This window comes from Saccostrea cucullata, unplaced genomic scaffold (genome assembly GCF_032062105.1).
Source record: "Saccostrea cucullata isolate Sc308-1 unplaced genomic scaffold, CSIRO_AGI_Scuc_v1 ctg3741, whole genome shotgun sequence".
NCBI classification, from domain to species: domain Eukaryota; kingdom Metazoa; phylum Mollusca; class Bivalvia; order Ostreida; family Ostreidae; genus Saccostrea; species Saccostrea cuccullata.
Window position 1 is genome coordinate 13,509 of NW_026932306.1, and position 18,432 is coordinate 31,940.

Below are 18,432 nucleotides of genomic sequence, written 5' to 3' on the forward strand. Positions count from 1 at the left end.
TTTCAGGAAATCCGCAAAATATATCGATTTACTTTTATATAGTGAAAAATCAGTAGAGGTATAGAAAAAGAAATATAATTAATGATGTATAGTTTATTATGTAAATAAAAAAAGATGATGCTAATTAAACGCTAGATGATGCATTTATATAACTTAGGCAATTCTAATTTTATGGCGTTAGTCCACGAACTTTTCGAACAACCCTCGTATCAGATGCATCTTATATATAAAAATCACAGAAAGGTAAGCTTGTGGTCCGTTTATTCAGAAGTGAAAACAATCTCAAATTTTACAAATTTCCACCAAAATAAAGGAAAGTTGGGAAACCACTCCACTTCTGGCCCCTGTTGCCTCTGTTTTAGCTTTCAATCAAAATTAGTGCTTGTTTAAAATCAAGAATCATTGTATTTTCTAAAGTACAAAATATAACAAATGTAACTGTGATTTGGTTTTTACTTAAAATAAGAATCCGTTTTCCAAATCTTGTTTTTAAAGACGTAGAACTTTTATAAAGACGAATACGTTTATAAACCAGAAATGCTAAATCTAAATCTCCATGTTGACCAAAAGAAACACAAAAAGCTATGTATGGTACGATGAATTTACCAGTGATTTAACTTCTAGGAACAAACAAACTTAATGTATACAAATATAGTTGTCAATAGCATGATTTTATCCTTCTTGAGAGTAAACGGACATTTTCAAACGAAGTATTCCATAAATAAATGATACAGTCAAACAGAACAGGATCTCATTTGTATGATAATTAAACGAAATGTTTTCAAGACTCGTGGGGAAAATATTTTCCAACTGTGCACTCATTTAAATTCATTTGAAATATTCATGAGAAACCCACTCAAAATCATCGATGGGAAGGAAAAGGATATATAATATTTTAGCTGCATTTCCTTTAAATTTTAGAAAATCAAATGTTTCCATGAAAGTCTGTGTCCCTTAGGAATGAAAACACATCAAACAAATTTTGATTGAAGTTTGATACATGATCAAAAATTCATAAAATTAGACACATGTTTTTCGAAACTGTTTTTCAAAAGCTTTTTTCATGTTTAAACTTTAAAAAAAAAAATTCCAGATTTTTGGGTTGTTGGGGGTCAATGGTTTGTCTACCAGTTGGAAGGTGATAGAACAGAATGTAAGCAGTGTGATTGATAACAAGATCATCCACCTTCCAGTTACATCACATAGAACAGGATATAAGTAATAAGATTGATAACAAGATCATTCACCTTCCAGTTACATCACATAGAACAGGATATAAGTAATAAGATTGATAACAAGATCATTCACCTTCCAGTTACATCACATAGAACAGGATATAAGTAATAAGATTGATAACAAGATCATCCACCTTCCAGTTACATCACATAGAACAGGATATAAGTACTAAGATTGATAACAAGATCATTCACCTTCCAGTTACATCACATAGAACAGGATATAAGTAATAAGATTGATAACAAGATCATTCACCTTCCAGTTACATCACATAGAACAGGTTATAAGTAATAAGATTGATAACAATATCATTCACCTACCAGTCACATCACATAGAACAGGATATAAGTAATAAGATTGATAACAAGATCATTCACCTTCCAGTTACATCACATAGAACAGGATATAAGTAATAAGATTGATAACAAGAACGTTCACCTACCAGTCACATCACATATACCAAAAAATAATTTGATCAATTGATTCAGTAATATTAGAAGTTAGGGAGATAATTGATCTATTTCATAATTTACGTTATATATATAATATGTATAGCTTTTGAAGTACATTTTTAAAGAAATATATGTTTTCATCTTTTGATAAATACTGATACGCAAAAGAAATGCAACACCCTATCTTACGGGGAAATAATTATGTAAAGTAAAGAATTTTGTAAATTTTTTCAAAATTATGGATATCTTCAATTTGGTAAATCTTGGTAATTTAATGGTGGAACTATTTTCATACCATAACCTGAAGTTAAATTTGAGGATTTGAACCGTTCATCTTAAGAAATGCAGCATATTTCAAAAAATAAAAACCCCTTTCTTTTTACGTACCGATGCTAGGGCTTCCTAAAAATGACTTAAGCACGCATTTCCATTGCTCTAGCTGGAAAATCTCAAAGTGATCTAGTGTTAATTGTAACGGGGACTGTTACAGTTGTTCCCCAAAAGCTCCCAAATTCCCTTTTTGTGCCTCATTCCTGTAAAACTTTTTTTATTTGCTTAGTATCGAAGGATTTCATTTAAGAATAAAAAAGTTATAATGATATCAACTAATATGTCATTTAACGTTTTGCATGCGCGCGCACGTTCATACATATACAAGATGATCATAGCATGTTGGCTACACGATTAACATATTTTCATATACTAAAAATCAAGAAAAAAAAATGATACAAATATAAATGTTACTATTTTTCAAGTATAATCATTTTGCGCATGCATGTGCATGCATGTCCTTGTATTCAATTTTGATAGAAGCATAATGTGGGAAGCACATGCTTTCATGATAATCCTTATATGTCATTCTGTAGATCTTCATTATTTATGACGATGTTCAAAATTTCAAAGGATTTTGTCGAAAAACAAGAAAGATATTGAGACTTTAGTTTCAGACAATCAGAGCGAAGTGCACGTGCATGCGCATGAGATCTTGCTATTTTGACCATGTCATCATGTGTATAATACTATTATATATTTATATCATGAGTTTCAAAGAATTTAATCAAAAAATAGAAAAAGTTACGGAAATATCTATTATATTGGTCATTTTACGTGTTGCACGTGCGCGCTCTTGCAAACACGTGCGCGCAAAATGACCATGATTCCGCAAATATACATAACATGTCTACTAACCCTAAAAAGGTTTTATCTACTTCGGATGAACAGTTTACAAGATCACTCGCGGACAAAAAAGTACCCAGGAAGAAGAAAAAGAAGAAGAAGAACTAGAAAGTCTGCTATTGCAAGCAATAGCGTATGTTGCCCCCTACTGGACAAGACTTTCATTTTTATCCTCGCTAAAACAATACCCATTAGCTAAGCTCGGACATCAGTCCTTTCCCTTGGAAACGGAAGACCTTAATTACAAAATGCCGGGTAGGGTTCAGTTCAAAACATGGCTGACGCAAAAAAATTCCTGAATTTTCCCCTTCAATTCGAGCATTTCTGCATTGCACAGGGCTGATGTTTGTTATGAGATGATAAACCATGTGTAAACTTTCTCTGTTTAGCGGAATCATGAACATTTTCGGCGAGATGAATGTTTTGTATACAGTGGTGATCAAGGCTTCGCGCACCTGCAGGAGGGGATCCAAGGATTTATGTTTTCATTATATCCTATTTTACATATTGGAATGATCTCTATCCCAAAGACTGTGTATAATTTATAATGTATAATTAAACAAAAACACACCATAGTATATGTCTCTCTTTTGTATACATGATCCCTATAAAAATCTTAACTTAAGGGTTTAACTTTAGAACTCACAATCCCTGACTGATGAACCGTGATAGTTCCCCAGTTGCTTTTTTTTATAGTTTCTATTCAGTTCCAGCCGAATTTTTATCCGTCCTTTTGCAAGAAGGATATGGAGATAACGAACAGTATTCAATCTCAAAGTCCATTGAACAATATACAAAATAAAAGCATAGCAAAAACGGACCTCCAAAACATCAGAGGTGGGATCAGGTGCCATGGAGGAGTGAGCATCCCCTGCTGACCGGTCACACCCGCCGTGTGCTCTTTGTCATGATTGGGAAATAACGGGAAAATCCATCGTCAATTCAGTGTATAAATAATGGACTAACAATTAATATGAAAAACGTCAGCCAGCATTTGCCTCAATGATAAATTGTATTTGTTGACAAGGTCATTGTATCGGCCATAGAATTTGCGAAATGATGACTTTAAACGATACTTCTGATATTCTTGTTTCATCAACTTGCTTGTCAATAATTTACAGTGATTAAGAAATTGTTCGTACGTAAAGCATGCTCTTGCGTATCGAATCAAATGAGATATATGAACTCTGTATGCAGGTGATGAAGGTATATTCCTGCATAAGTTAGGGTAGTTGACGATAGAAAAGTTAAAGTCACCACGTTTATCATGTAGCTTCGTTGTGAGACTACCATTTGTGTTTTTTTTAAGTAAAATATCCAAATATGAAGCAGAAGTGCCGGACTTTGTGGTATCTTTTATCTCAAGCTCACCAGGATATATCGTATCAAAGTAGGAATGGAAATTATCATTATAAATTGACAATACGTCGTCGATATATCTTAATGTCGAGTTTAAGGCCACAGAAAATGTTTTTTTTTTTTTTCACACATAAGATTTTGCATAAATACAGCTTCATATGAATATAAAAATAAGTCTGCTTATAAAGGAGCACAATTTGTTCCCATAGAAATTTCACTAGATTTTTCGAATACCTGGTCTCCAAAAACCAAATAGGTATTGTCATTCAAAAACTCAAGCATCTTCTTGATGTCAGGTTCAAAATATATATGTGTGTAATCAGAATCTGTTTTAACAAAATAAGTTTGTAAATGACCAATGACGAGGTAAGTAAATTTACGAGTTCCATCTTTATTTATCAAGCAGCTGTCAATGATATCAAAAAGCCTGGAATTTAATTTGCCGTGGGGAATTGTTGTATATAAAGTTGAAAAGTCATGAATTTTTAAGCTGTTGATTTTTGTAAAGTCTTGTGATTTAAATTGTCCAAAAGTTCTTCAAGATTTTTAAGTATCCATATCTGATTCACACCACTTCGTGAATAAGTATATAGTTGTAGTGTATTCTTGAAGTTTTTTCTTTACTGCTGTCAATATTTTAGTGAGGAGTAACGAAAGAGGCTTGGTGGGACATTTACTGGAACCTGCAATGTATCTTTGTTTGTAAGGATTCTTATGAAGTTTTGGAATCCAATATATATAAGGTAGTTCAAATTCAATTTTGGCTTTGTGCAATGTTAAAAGTACAAATGTATTCAATACTGACAGGTGTATAATTTCTTCCTTAGAAAGGGAAGTATGAGTATAAGTAGGATTACCACTTGTAGAATTAAATCCAAGTTCGTCTAGAATGCAATTTATATAATGATCCTTACAGACGAAGACTATGTTGTTACCTGCTTTGTCGACAGGAACCAGTACATACTGATAGTGTAGTCCACCTAGTTGTTTTTCACTTCTGGTTTATTGAACACAGAAGGATAGATGGTTTTCATTTAGCCCCTCAGTCTTTTAATACGTGACTTTAAAATGGATCTGATATATTTAATCCATTCTGACTAGGTGTCAACGTCTTCTTTTTTCATATCTGGCCCATCGTCTGACGTAATTTTCAACAGAATCCATAATATACTGAAGGGAAAAAGAAACGCATAAGAACATTATATGGGAAAAATTTTTGACTATTTTGCCGAAAGATATGAAAATTGGTCGGATGTGTATTTTGGTTTATTTGCACTAAAATCGCTAGTCAAAACTACTCAATCATGAAACGTATGGGGAATGATAAAAAGTAAAAAACACGTGCATGTTGATGATGATAATTTTGTGATAAAATTTTGAAGTGCCATACAATGCATTAGAGTTAAGAAAACGGTCTTTTTTGCATATTTGCAGTCAGTGAAAATTTATTATATCCGCACTTTCTAAAGAAAGTTCGGGTATATTGTTGTTACTCATGTCCGTCCGTCCGTCTGTCCGTTCGTTCGTCCGTCTGTCACACTTTTCTTCCCTGAACTCCTCCTATATTTTTCACAGTAGCTTAATCATCTTTTGGGAATTGGTTGGGGGTGTCATGTAGATGTGCAGTAAGGTTTCGGAATTTTGATTTTGCCCCAGGGGATCAAATGGGGGTCAAAAAATGACGTTTTTTATGCTAAAAACCCCGTCTTCCCGTAACTCCTACATTTTACTCAGCAGCCTAATCATCTTCTGGGAGATGGTTGGTGGTGTCATGTAGATGTGCAGTAAGGTTTCGGAATTTTGATTTTGCCCCGGGGGATCAAATGGGGGTCGAAAAATGATGTTTTTTATGCAAAAAGCCCTTCTCCCCTGAACTCCTTCTACATTTTACTCAGCAGCCTAATCATCTTTTGAGAGATGGTTGGTGGTGTCATGTAGATTTGCAGTAAGGTTTCGGAATTTTGATTTTGCCCCGGGGGATCAAATGGGGGTCGAAAAATGACATTTTTAATACAAAAAGCTCCTTCTTCCCTGAACTCTTTCTACATTTTACTCAGCAGCCTAATCATCTTTTGAGAGATGGTTGGTGGTGTCTTGTAGATGTGCAGTAAGATTTCGGAATTTTGATTTTGCCCCGGGGGATCAAATGGGGGTCGAAAAATGACGTTTTTTATGCTAAAAGCCCCGTCTTCCCTGAACTCCTTCTTTATTTTACTCAGCAGTCTAATCATCTATTGGGAGATGGTTGGTGGTGTCATGTAGATGTGCAGTAAGGTTTCGGAATTTTGATTTTGCCCCAGGGGATCAAATGGGGGTTGAAAAATGACGTTTTTTAAGCTAAAAGCACCATCTTCCCTGAACACCTTCTACATTTTACACAGAAGCCTGATCATTTTTTGGAAGTTGGTTGGTGGTTTTTATGCAAAAAGCCCCGTCTTCCCTAAACTCCTCTTCCATTTTACTCAGTAACCTAATCATCTTTTAAGAGATGGTTGGTGGTGTCATGTAGATGTGCAGTAAGGTTTCAGAATTTTGATTTTGCCCCAGGGGATCAAATGGGGGTCGAAAATGATGTTTTTTATGCAAAAGCCCCGTCTTCCCTGAAATCCATCTATATTTTAATCAGCAGCCTAATCATCTTTTAAGAGATGGTTGGTGGTGTCATGTAGATGTGCAGTAAGGTTTCGGAATTTTCATTTTGCCCGTGGGGGGGTCAAATGGGGGATTTTTCTTTTTTAATATATATTTGATATTTTTAATCACCCTGCTTTCAAGAACTTTCCTAATATTTTATGCAATAGCTTTAAACCATGATCATTTGGAAAATGATTGGTTTGTTTTGCGAATGTGTAAAATGGTTTCAAAATTTGAATTTTCATGTGGATGGCAAAAAGGGGGCAGGAAAAATATGGCCCCTCCCTAACCCTGGGTGTCATGATTTGTACAAATTTGAATCTACACCTCTTGAGAATATTTCCATATTAATCATGCTCTTGGTGTTCTTGAAAAGAAGAATTTTGAAGATGTGTTTCCTTTTATTCCTAAATAAAACTTTGATCCCTAATTGTGGCCTGACCCTAGCCTGAGGTGATGATTTAAAAAACTAGAAATATGTCTATAGGACATGAATGTCCCGCCAGATGTGTATTACTAATGGTACATGAAAATTTGTATTAGTGTATAAAGTTTGATGAAAATATCTTAAACAGTTTTTTTCAGAATTGAAACTAAAGTATAAATGAATTGGATATAGATTATAAATTCTCATCAAATTATGTATACGTGCATGCTAAACATAAAAATGTCTTAAATTATTTCTTTAAAACTAAGCAAAATACAAATTAAAGAGGAGGGAGGTCAAGGTCACAGGAATGTGCAAGATGAAGTTTTTGATGCAGCTGAATAGCTCTCACAAATACATATCAGCATATTATGTTTGATAAAATATCTTGAATGATTTAATGAAACTGAACTTAACACTTTGTTTTAAGGAGTTTCCACGCTCACAATTTTATAGGTCCAAAGTACAAAAACTGCATTTATTTTCATTTAATATACTTTAAACTTTCCATTTATTGCAAAAATATTATAGGTCACCGTATTATTTAAGATGCGAAACATATATAAACAAAAATGTATGTCAACATAAAAAATTGTACATTTTTTGTAAACAGTATTGAGAAAAATATGTAAAAACTGGTGAAAATGCGTAATTCAGATGCTGAGTGTTCCTAAATACTTCCTACTTAAAAGATATTTTTGAATTGGAATATCAGAGAAACTATTTTACAGTAAAGCAAATGCCTGAATGAAGAGACATTAGAAGGAGTTACTGCCCTTGTTAACACATTTCAAAGATTGAATAATTGATTAAATATAGAAAATATGCATTTTTAAAATTCTTTAACTAAACAATATTAATCATTACACCTATTGTAAAGCATTCTTCCAAGAGATATTTTTCTACAAGGTATGAATTTAAACTAATTACAGTTTTTGCAAAAACCTATGACATCATAGGAGGGTGGAATTACCTTAAGAAAAGAGATGTCAAAGGAAAGGTTGGGGTCAAAATGTTGTTCTAGTTGAAAAGCTTACATCAGTGTGATTTTACTATTAGCATATGAGGTTTGATAAAAATATAATTAATGGTTTATTTAAAACTTATATAAACACATATTTTAAAAAGTGAGGTCAAGGTCAAAAGAAAATTCAAGGTCAAAATAAGTTAATGCAAGAATAGCTTTCATCAGTATGTATTAGCATATGAAGTTTGATAAATATATCTTGAATTGTTTATTTAAAACTGATCTAGTCTAAGACATTAATTTTAGAAAAGTGAGGTCACAGGAAATGTCAAGGTAAAAAAGAGTGAAGCATTGTAAAGCTTACATCAGTACGTATCATCATGTGAAGTTTCATTACACAACTTGAATCGTAATGGTTTCTTTAAAATAAAGCTAAACACTAATTTTAAGAAAAGTTAAGTGAAGGTCAAAGAAAAGTCAGGGTCGAAAAATATTGCCGCAGTTGGATAGTTTACATCAGTATATGCATCAACATATGAACTTTGTTTAAAATATCTAGAGAGTTTCTTTGAGCTTGATGGAAAGACAGATGGAAGGGTGGAGGACGGACATGACAAAAACTATACATGTATTCCTAATCATGGCGTAGCATAAAAAACTTGAATCTACATTATATGAAGATGTTTCCATATCAAGATTATACAAGCAAATTCAAAGAATTGTGTTCCTCTGCTTTCTATGTTTAAGTGAATGGGATGCCATAATTTATGGCAGATTGTGTGTCAAATATGCACCCCTATCATATGTCACTTTATGAAAATTAGGTCAAAGGGGGTAAATCATCGCATGCTCGAAAAATATTTTGTTGCAGGTAAAGTACATGTCAAATATGAAAGTCCCATCTCTTTTTAATCAAAAGTTATATATATATAAATATATAAATATATTATTATACCTCATTATAAATATTCTACACAACGCGATTTCTGATTGGTTCTAGATCATCACGTGATCGGGCTGTAAAACTTCATATTTCCCGTCGTCGGCAAGCTTTTCATCATATTCCACCACTTCGGAACACCTAGTGAATTTTCCCGCAATATAGTTCTTCTTTGAACAAAAACTCCCGAGAGTAGTAGACGTCATAATAGCCTGGTTTACGTCACAAAACTTTACGTTAACAATGAAAGTGAATTTTAGAGCGGTGCCAAATTTGAAAGTTTATGTTTATTTCTAAAACGATTTTGCTTGTTTCGGTATAATAAACAATTCATTGCATGAATGTTCGGGAAACATGAAGACTTATTCAGCCAAGAAATATCATATTCCCCGAGGGCGAAGCCCTCGGGGAATATGATTTTCTTGGCTGAATAAGTCATCATATTTTCCTCACTGTCATGCAATAAATGTATAATATAATATTTTTGAAAAGTAGGTTACACTTCTAGGTCAAGGTCACAGAGTCAAAAGTCATGATATATTTAGAAAAGTCTTTTCACATGTAATATACATGTATAATTTAAATGCCATATCTTTTCTCTTTCAAAATGATTAAATTAAAATGTTATTTTTTGGAAAGTAGGTAAAATTTTAAGGTCAAGGTCTCACTAGGGTTAAAAATTCATAGTACATTTAGAAAATTTGTGGTGAATGTATATGTGAAATATGAAAGCCCTATCTCTTATTATTCAAAAGTTATGACCAAGGTTAAATTTATTCTGACAGATGCACATACTGTCAAAGATGGCAAGACTGACAGACAAATAAGATTTAATGTTCCCTCCCTTTTCCCCAAAACGGGGGACAATAATGCCCTTGCTGTTCTTGAGAAGAAGATTTATGATGGAAAAAATCCCCTGCATATGTCTTAACGCAAATCAATATTGTGTTTTTATGTCATTAATTTTTTTGTTTGTTGTTAAACATCCCTCTCAGGAATTTTTCACTCAAATGGAGACACCACTTGAAAAATAATGATGACAAGTCAGATTTGAGGTCAACATTCATTTTAGGAGTTTTCAACCATTAAGACGTAAAGAGACATGAACTCGATCTTTCCCCTCACCCCTTCCCAGACCCATGTTTATTCATGACATGTATGCAAACTACTACTTGTTTTTACATTAAAAAAATGTTAATAGCCTATATACAAATACTTTAATGTGGTCCATTTTAGGATTTTCATTCCTAATTCTAGGAGGATAGGTTGATGAATAAAATGTTAAGCAATCTTATCATTGATGCACTTTTATTTAATTTAATACAGTCATATTGTGAACATTTCCAGTTAGAATCATTAGGAGAGTGGGAATGACCTCCAAGGGGGTTCAAAACCTTTATACCATTAACTTTACATAACATAATAACACAAAAAGCAAAATTATGTATAGTCAAATGGAAAAAGTTTCCTACTATTTAGGAGTCACATGATCATTTGTCATAATTGTTTACAGGGACAGGAAGTGAATTGGGAGACCCCCCCCCCCCCCGAATTTGCAGGACTATAATATACTGAAGCAAATAAAAAAGACTTTGGCTGCCCTCCACCCTAGAAAACAGACACCACCATAACTTCTCCTTTTATTTGCTTCTCAGGAAATTCTAGTCTGGAAATCCCCCCTCCCTCCCAGAAAAAAATTCTGTATCTTGTAACTGAATGTTATGTCGATAACGGGTGATAACTCTTCAGAATGTGAAATTCGTCTTATTGCAACATCAGATGACCTTTGATCCTTTAAACTTTAACCTAACCAGTTGCATTTCAGACTATTTTACCCAAATCTATACCAAAACGTGTATTTACCGACTGCCAAAGGTCCCGTCAACTTGAAGTATAATCCAATTAAAACACAAAATAATTCCTACTGACATACGTGCAATGATGTGTACACGACACTAGTACTGCAAGTGCAGTGCTATCTAAAAATGCTAAAAATGATAATGGTAAAACTAGTGCTTAAGTTGGGTACGTGACGCAAGCCCAATGTGATGCATGTCTTCAGATACATTTATAGTATAAGAACAAATCTAAAATTATTATTTACAAAAGATGTTTTATCTTAACTTTGCCATCTAGGCCTATGTCCAAAAACAGGAAAATAGGGTGTGTTTGTGTGTGTGTGTGTGTGTGTGTGTGTGTGGATGGGAGAGAGGTGGGGGTTTACTTAATTGATTGGGTATATGGCAGCTTTTAAGGTTTTTCTGCCTAATGAAATATAAAAAGTTTGTACATTTTGAAAAAAAAAATCATCAAAAACGCTTTACACTAATTTGAATAATATTATTTGTTGTTGATCTATATGAGAAAATAAATTTCAAATGTTCCAATTATGTGCCAAAAATTTATACCCCCACCCCCCCCCCCCCTTTATCAAACCTAATTTACATCATTAATTAAATTCTTTTGTTTAATTACAGACTGGTAATGAATTACGAATATAAAATACCTATAAGATTTGGGCCCATGGGTCACATGGTCACTTGAGAATATTATGATAAATTTGATGAATACATGGAGGCCCTGTTATGTAAATTATCTAATTATATTGACTTTTTCCTTGGTAAAGCCCAATTTAAAGAAGTGTGCATTTAGAGGCAAACACCTTAGTGCGGGTATTACTGTCTCATGACAGCATCTAGTTACAATCATTGTTGTTACTCATGTTTGTCCGTCCGTCTGTCACACTTTTCTTCCCTGAAAACCTCCTACATTTTACAAAGTAGCCTAATCATCTTTTGGGAGATGGTTGCTTGGGTCATGTAGACGTGCAGTAAGGTTTCGGAATTTTGATTTTGCCCCGGGGGGTCAAATGGGGGTCGAAAAATGATGTTTTTTATGCAAAAAGCCCCTTCTTCCCTGAACTCCTCCTACATTTTACACAGTAGCCTAATCATCTTTTGGGAGATGGTTGCTGGTGTCATGTAGATGTGCAGAAAGGTTTTCGAATTTTGATTTTGTCCTGGGGGGTTAAATTGGGGTCAAAATTGAGTTTTTTATGCAAAAAGTCCCGTCTTCCCTGAACTCCTCCTACATTTTACTAAGTAGCCTTATCATCTTTTGGGAGATGGTTGCTGGTGTCATGTAGAAATGCAGTAAGGTTTATGGAGACACAATTCATAATAATGAAGACAAGATGTATTTGTGAAACACTTAGGCCCCAGTATGGCTGCCTATTGCGAAGGTTGAAGTTTCTCAAATGTATGTCAAACTCAAAGGTTAAGATCAAAGGGTTAAAATTGTTGGTATCAGAAAAAAGTCTTGTCACAAGAAATACAAATATGAACAAGAGGCCCATGGGCCACATTGCTCACCTGAGTAACTTGGGTAATGAAGTTCTTTAACAGATTTCCCTTCTTACTTTACGTATCATGCCCGTACCCCCTCCACGATCATGATTTTAATACTTTAGAATCTACACTACCCCCGAATGCTTCCACATAAGTTTCAGCTTTCCTGGCCCAGTATTTTTTAGAAGAAGATTCTTTAAAAATATTCTAAATATATCTATGAAAAACTCGGATTCCCTAATGTGACCCCCCCTACCCCCGGGTGAACTAAAATCAAGTTTGTTACTGATGTGAAAGGGAGATTATGAGAATTTTTAGCTTTATTTTCTTTTTTTTGGGGAGGGGGGGGGGTGTCGACACCATGATATCAATATCTCAGGAATTATCACTCAAAATCACACAAAATTTTGGTAACTTTTTGAATAAAGTTTGATTAAAATGTATTGTAACAATGGTGGAAAACATATTAGAAATAATTGTTTTAATTTAACTCAAAAAATTAATATGCGTTTCTTAATCCTTTCAGTATAAATTGATACATTAAAAAGTGTAATATAAATCAACACAATCATTAAAAAAACATATTAGTATCTGTAAAACTTTTATTGATCAACCTATATTTTATATTCATAAGAGCATGAAATTAAAAACATAATATTTATATTATGGAAAGGCGCTGGTTTAAGAAGCCTATGATACACGATATCCATAATCACAGCTCCGAGCCTATATTCAGGTGACGAGGAATCTAAAATTGGACGTTCCTTGGCCTTTATCAAGAAGAATTTTTAAATGTTTCAAAGGGACAGAGTAAAGTTCTGTTCGAATATTATGTAGACCTAAGTGTTGATTTACATAAGGTAGGAATAATCAAACGAGACGTCATGTATTGCAGGTTCATTGTACTACCGGTACCAATGACTATGCAGGTAGTTCTCTGCCTTGCCTAGACACAGAAATAATTCCAACATTTAACGTCTGTACTTCTGATACAACAGGAATAGTACAAAATGATAACATTAGTTACAATCTGTTCGACTGCTTTCTGTGTTAAAAATTTAGTGTTGTTTTAAAGTTACTTTCTGAAATCTAGCAAAATGAAAGATATGCCCAATAGCAAAATTTTAAAGTTTCAGACCGTTAATGTAAAACAGTTTTCTATGTAATAGTAACAATGTACTATTCTAAAGTCTAAATAATTCTTTATTACTTGTTTCATCAACTTGTTTGTCAATAATTTACTTCGCTTTAGAAATTGTTCATACATAGAGCATGGTCTTGGGTATTGAATCATCTGAGATATATATACTCCGTATGCAAGTGATGAAGGTATATTGCTGCATAAGTAAAGGAAGTGATGATAAGAAATTGACTAGCTAAAAATTAAGTCGTTTTGATAGATACTAATTCACTACAGATCCAAGTGGTATCCAATGTATTGTTAACTAAAACTTTGCCGTTTCAGCTGTTCAGAAATTCACATGGCCAAATAAGGCAAAAGCGAACGATGTTCTTTGATCGCTATTTTGATTGGCCTGTTGAAAACGTGAGAGTACAATCTAAAAGTAATTTTTATTAAAACAATGGTGTACAAAACAATTACGAGTTTCGTTCACTGAAAATCAACTTCCACATCAGAACAGTCATTAAGTAGGTGAAAACACAGCCTACTTTTCATTTTATACATTGAATTGCAAATTCAAAATAATATTTATGACAATTCATATTAATTTAAAAAATCGATACTTAAACAACAGTAAGATATAGAGTGCGTAACAGGTAGCCAATCACTTTTCAGGCATTGATTAGGGTACGAAAAATATATATTTGGCTGTTGAAAGACCACTTGGTAGACTTTCACTGATTCACGAGTACGCAGTTGTCTTCTTATCAAAGTAAAAGGAAAATGAGCAATCAATGGATCACCTCTTTCATTATTGGCTTTATAGCTTTATCAAATGCTACCGAAACTTTAAAAGAATTTACCGCGAAACTTGAATTTAATGATAAGAAATCAAATTATGGACTATTAGGAGAACATTATTCTCATACAATAGCCAGATGTGCCATGCTGTGTAAAAGGGAGTGTGTCTTCTTTGGTTTCAACTCTCAGTTGAAGAAATGTCGTACCCACAAGAAAAGATTACATGTAACGTCTGGGATGTCTGATGAGGCCGGTTGGAGATACTACTCGGATAACTGTATGTATATTTGTTATTTTTTCTTTCCGTTTTCTTCTTTTTTTTATAATCCCTTATGGGGAGACACGATCTTTACTCTGAGAATTAACAATGTCATTTTCAACATAAATGACTCTAACAATTTTTGCTGATTTTTTAAATATAATTTATCTACGATTAATTTAAGCAATGATTTTAATAGCCATCCCTTTTATAGGAAATAAACTAGGTTGGGGCAGTTTACACTTTATAAACCGCGAAGTGGTTTATAATAAAAGCGTAAACTGTTCCAACCCAGTTTATACCGTATAAAATGGGTAGCTATTGAATTCATTGCCTATAATTTAATTTCTCATTCATTTGATGTAAGAAAAAAGATGATTATTCTAACAAAACGACTTTTATTTGTATAGAATTTAATTGTAACGTTAGGCGGATTGATACGTTTTTGACGTAAGTCTTGAAAGCTGAGATGCGAATCCTCTGCCACGGAGGAGTTAATATCCTCTGTCGATCGGTCAAGTCCCCATGAACCAACATATTTTTCTTAAACCACGAAGAATTGACTCCTCAAAAATATATGATTTTTCAGTATTTAATAATAATACTAAGTATTCACTTAAGCTTTGTTACCAAACCATTAGAAAAAGAAATTATAGCTTTCAATTAATTGAATAATCCAAAAAAGCTCACTTTAAGCAGTCCCCAAAGCTGAGATGTAAATCCTGCACCATTGAGGAGTAAACATCCTCTGTCAATCGGTCACATCTACCGTGTGTTCCCTGTCCAGATCTGGAAAACGAAAGGTTCTTCGAGGGCATGTCATTGTCAAAATAAAGGCCTTACAATATATAAAAGACGTCAGTCTTAATTTGATACGATAGATTGTGTTGGAAAACTTGATATTTGTGTCAACCTTAGAATTTATGAAATGTTCAATTTCACATACATTCACAAAATATACATCATCTATTTACTAGATTTAAAAATATCTGTTTCAGATTTCAAATGAATTTATCATCAGATCCACAAATGCATTTCTCTATAGCATTTCTTTTAATCAACTGAGTAATAAAACTAATTTGATTTTATTTTAAATACTTTTAATTATGTCATACGTCAGAGATTTGTAGCAAATAAAAGAAAAACAGAAAATGAAGTTAGAAAATGAGGAACAGCTTAACATAATATTCATTGTTAATGTAGATTACATTGTAGTTTTGATAATTGACCTTAGTATATAATGCAGCTTTAAGGTATACTATCCCTACTTGTGTATATGTTATGATTTTGGTATTAGTTTTTATAGTGATTTCTGTATTTTTCTGATTTAGATTTTTCTGCAATGCCCAAAGATTGTAAGGATCTTCACGAGAATGGTCAAACTACTACAGGGGTGTATGATATATACCCCTACAATACCTTAACCATTCCAATAAGTGTCTATTGCGACATGGCGACCATGGGTGGGGGATGGACGGTATGTAACTTATTTTAGAATTAAAAGTACTTAATATAACACACTTTTTTGTTGGTTTTAAGGTTTGTATTGTAGTTTATATCATAACATATGGTTCCCATGATTGTTCGAAGCAATAAATGAACTTGAATTGTTCTGAATTTTTATTTTCAAAGGCCATTCAGAAACGCGTTGACGGAACTCTGAGCTTTAACAGAAACTGGACGGAATACAAAAATGGTTTTGGTTCACCGGAACAGAATGTCTGGGTTGGTAAGTGTAAATCGCTTCCAAATAGGAACTTTTTATTCTTCCAAAGTTTGAATTTAAAAAAAATGGTGGCAGGTAAATAATTAAACGTAATAAAGATATGAAATTAAGACTTGGTAATGTGTGTTCTACAATTTTCACATAACCTGTTAAATTGAAATCTCAAAAAAATAGAAAAAAAAAGAAAAGAAAATCCCTAAGTGACATAATTTGATCAGACCAAATGTAGCATTACTGTTTACAGCTAAAAAAATAATTGAATTTTCAATTACGCCCGATACATATTTTTTTTTTATATATAATTACAGTAAAACTCGTTTTGTAAAAACTAAGACATTGCAATTTTACGGATATAGCGAGTCATTTTGGATCCTCAGCTTAATAAATAAAAAGCAAAATTCTTATACGCTTACAACTGTATAAGGAATTACGGATATGGCGAAGTAGTTTTCAAAGGTCCCAGCGGCTCATTCACAATCGATTTTGCACTTTTCTGCTGATTTCAATATATTTTTATGCAGGAAATGATGTAATCCATCAACTTACAAAAGAAAACACACCATCTCTTTATGTGTCCATCACTCTTCAGAATGGCACAACGCTGTATGAAATGTACGGAGGATTCTCTGTCTCCGATGAAGCAGGAAAATATCAACTCTTTCTTGCAGGACCTGCTACGGGGACTTTAAGTAAGTGCATTCACATAAGGATCTAAAAGTCTTATTTAAATAACATTAATTTACATTATTATACTTCTCAGTTTTAAAAGTGTTTTAAAAAAGAGAGAGATACGGGTGTCTTTTATAGAAATATTGTATATATTTTTGATTTCACACTTATTAAACATAATTTATATTTCAGAATATAATTTGCAGATAAGATTTAGTAATTCAGCAGACGTTGAATTTGTTATTGTCAAGTAGCTAAACTTTTAATTTATATATTTTATGTACAAAGAAAACTATGTAAATATTTTATTTAAACAAAACCTGTTACATGTATTACATTGTATATTTTTAATATAAAGACAATTATGTTCAATTATTTTTAACACAAAAAAAACAGTTATTACAAATATATCCAGTAATTACATTTGCTCAACCTCTTTTATACAGCTTGAGTTTCCTGATAACTTTTTATAGTAAACATTTAAACAGCTATGGAAAAAGAAGGTAACAGACTATATTGATCTATACTGTCGACATTTTCACATACCTTTAATGTTCAAACAAAATTATTTGATGGAAAATGTATTCAAATTAAACATGCAAAATTCCAAACAACTCAAAATGTTTCATATTTACTACACTTTTTCTTTATTAAATGTAAATTCAGTCTGGTTTTCAATAATTGAAATTATTTAATACTATGGAAAAGAAAGTTTACACATCGCCATTAATCCTAAATGTAGAAAAGTTTACGAAAATTGATGACATTTGAAAAAAAAACAGATACATATTCCAAAAAATTAAAAAATAGTAAATAGCAAAATTCAAAATACTTCGAATCGTTTTATATTTACAATATTTATGCTTTATTAATAAAAAATCTAATACCAACATTCTTAACCATTTACATGTACACCATATCATGTATCGATATAATCCTGAATCATTTACTTAGCATAAATTTTAATGTATTTGAAAAGGCACGGTCTGTGACAGATGTTATTATTTTTTTTTTACATTTATTCGTGCTTTCTAATATCTCCAGTGGCCTTTACACTCCCTCAAAATATAATACTTTATTGGTGTAATATTTCTTGAGGTTACACGCCTGGGATTTGTTTTCACACTAAAAAGGATGATATATGAATCGCGCAGTGCTTTGTTCTCTGTTTTTTTTAAATACCTCTTTGTACAGCATACATGTACATAATGTATAACTGTGTATCGGTATTTATCCCAGACGTACTTCAGTATTAAGATTAATTTGATGTAAATTAATAATTAATAACTTTTTTTTTCTCTGTTCTATATTTTCTC

At 32.6% G+C, this 18,432-nt stretch overlaps 1 protein-coding gene across 1 annotated transcript; it reads left to right on the forward strand.

Moving 5' to 3' along the window:
* Nucleotides 1–14,444: 14,444 nt before the first annotated feature.
* On the forward strand, nt 14,445–17,056 carry LOC134234795 (ficolin-1-like). The gene is made up of 4 exons (XM_062716839.1): nt 14,445–14,739; nt 16,053–16,198; nt 16,354–16,450; nt 17,037–17,056. The coding sequence occupies exons 1-4, from the start codon at nt 14,445–14,447 to the stop codon at nt 17,054–17,056; spliced, it is 558 nt and encodes a 185-aa protein (XP_062572823.1).
* The last annotated feature ends 1,376 nt before the right edge of the window (nt 17,057–18,432 follow it).

Excerpts from the sequence above, each read along its gene's own strand:
- LOC134234795 (XM_062716839.1), top strand. The coding sequence starts at position 14,445 with ATGAGCAATCAATGGATCACCTCTTTCATTATTGGCTTTATAGCTTTA. Across the intron at positions 14,740-16,052 it reads GAGATACTACTCGGATAACT|ATTTTTCTGCAATGCCCAAA; the intron begins GTATGTATATTT and ends TTTCTGATTTAG. Across the intron at positions 16,451-17,036 it reads GGAACAGAATGTCTGGGTTG|AATGGCACAACGCTGTATGA; the intron begins GTAAGTGTAAAT and ends ATCACTCTTCAG.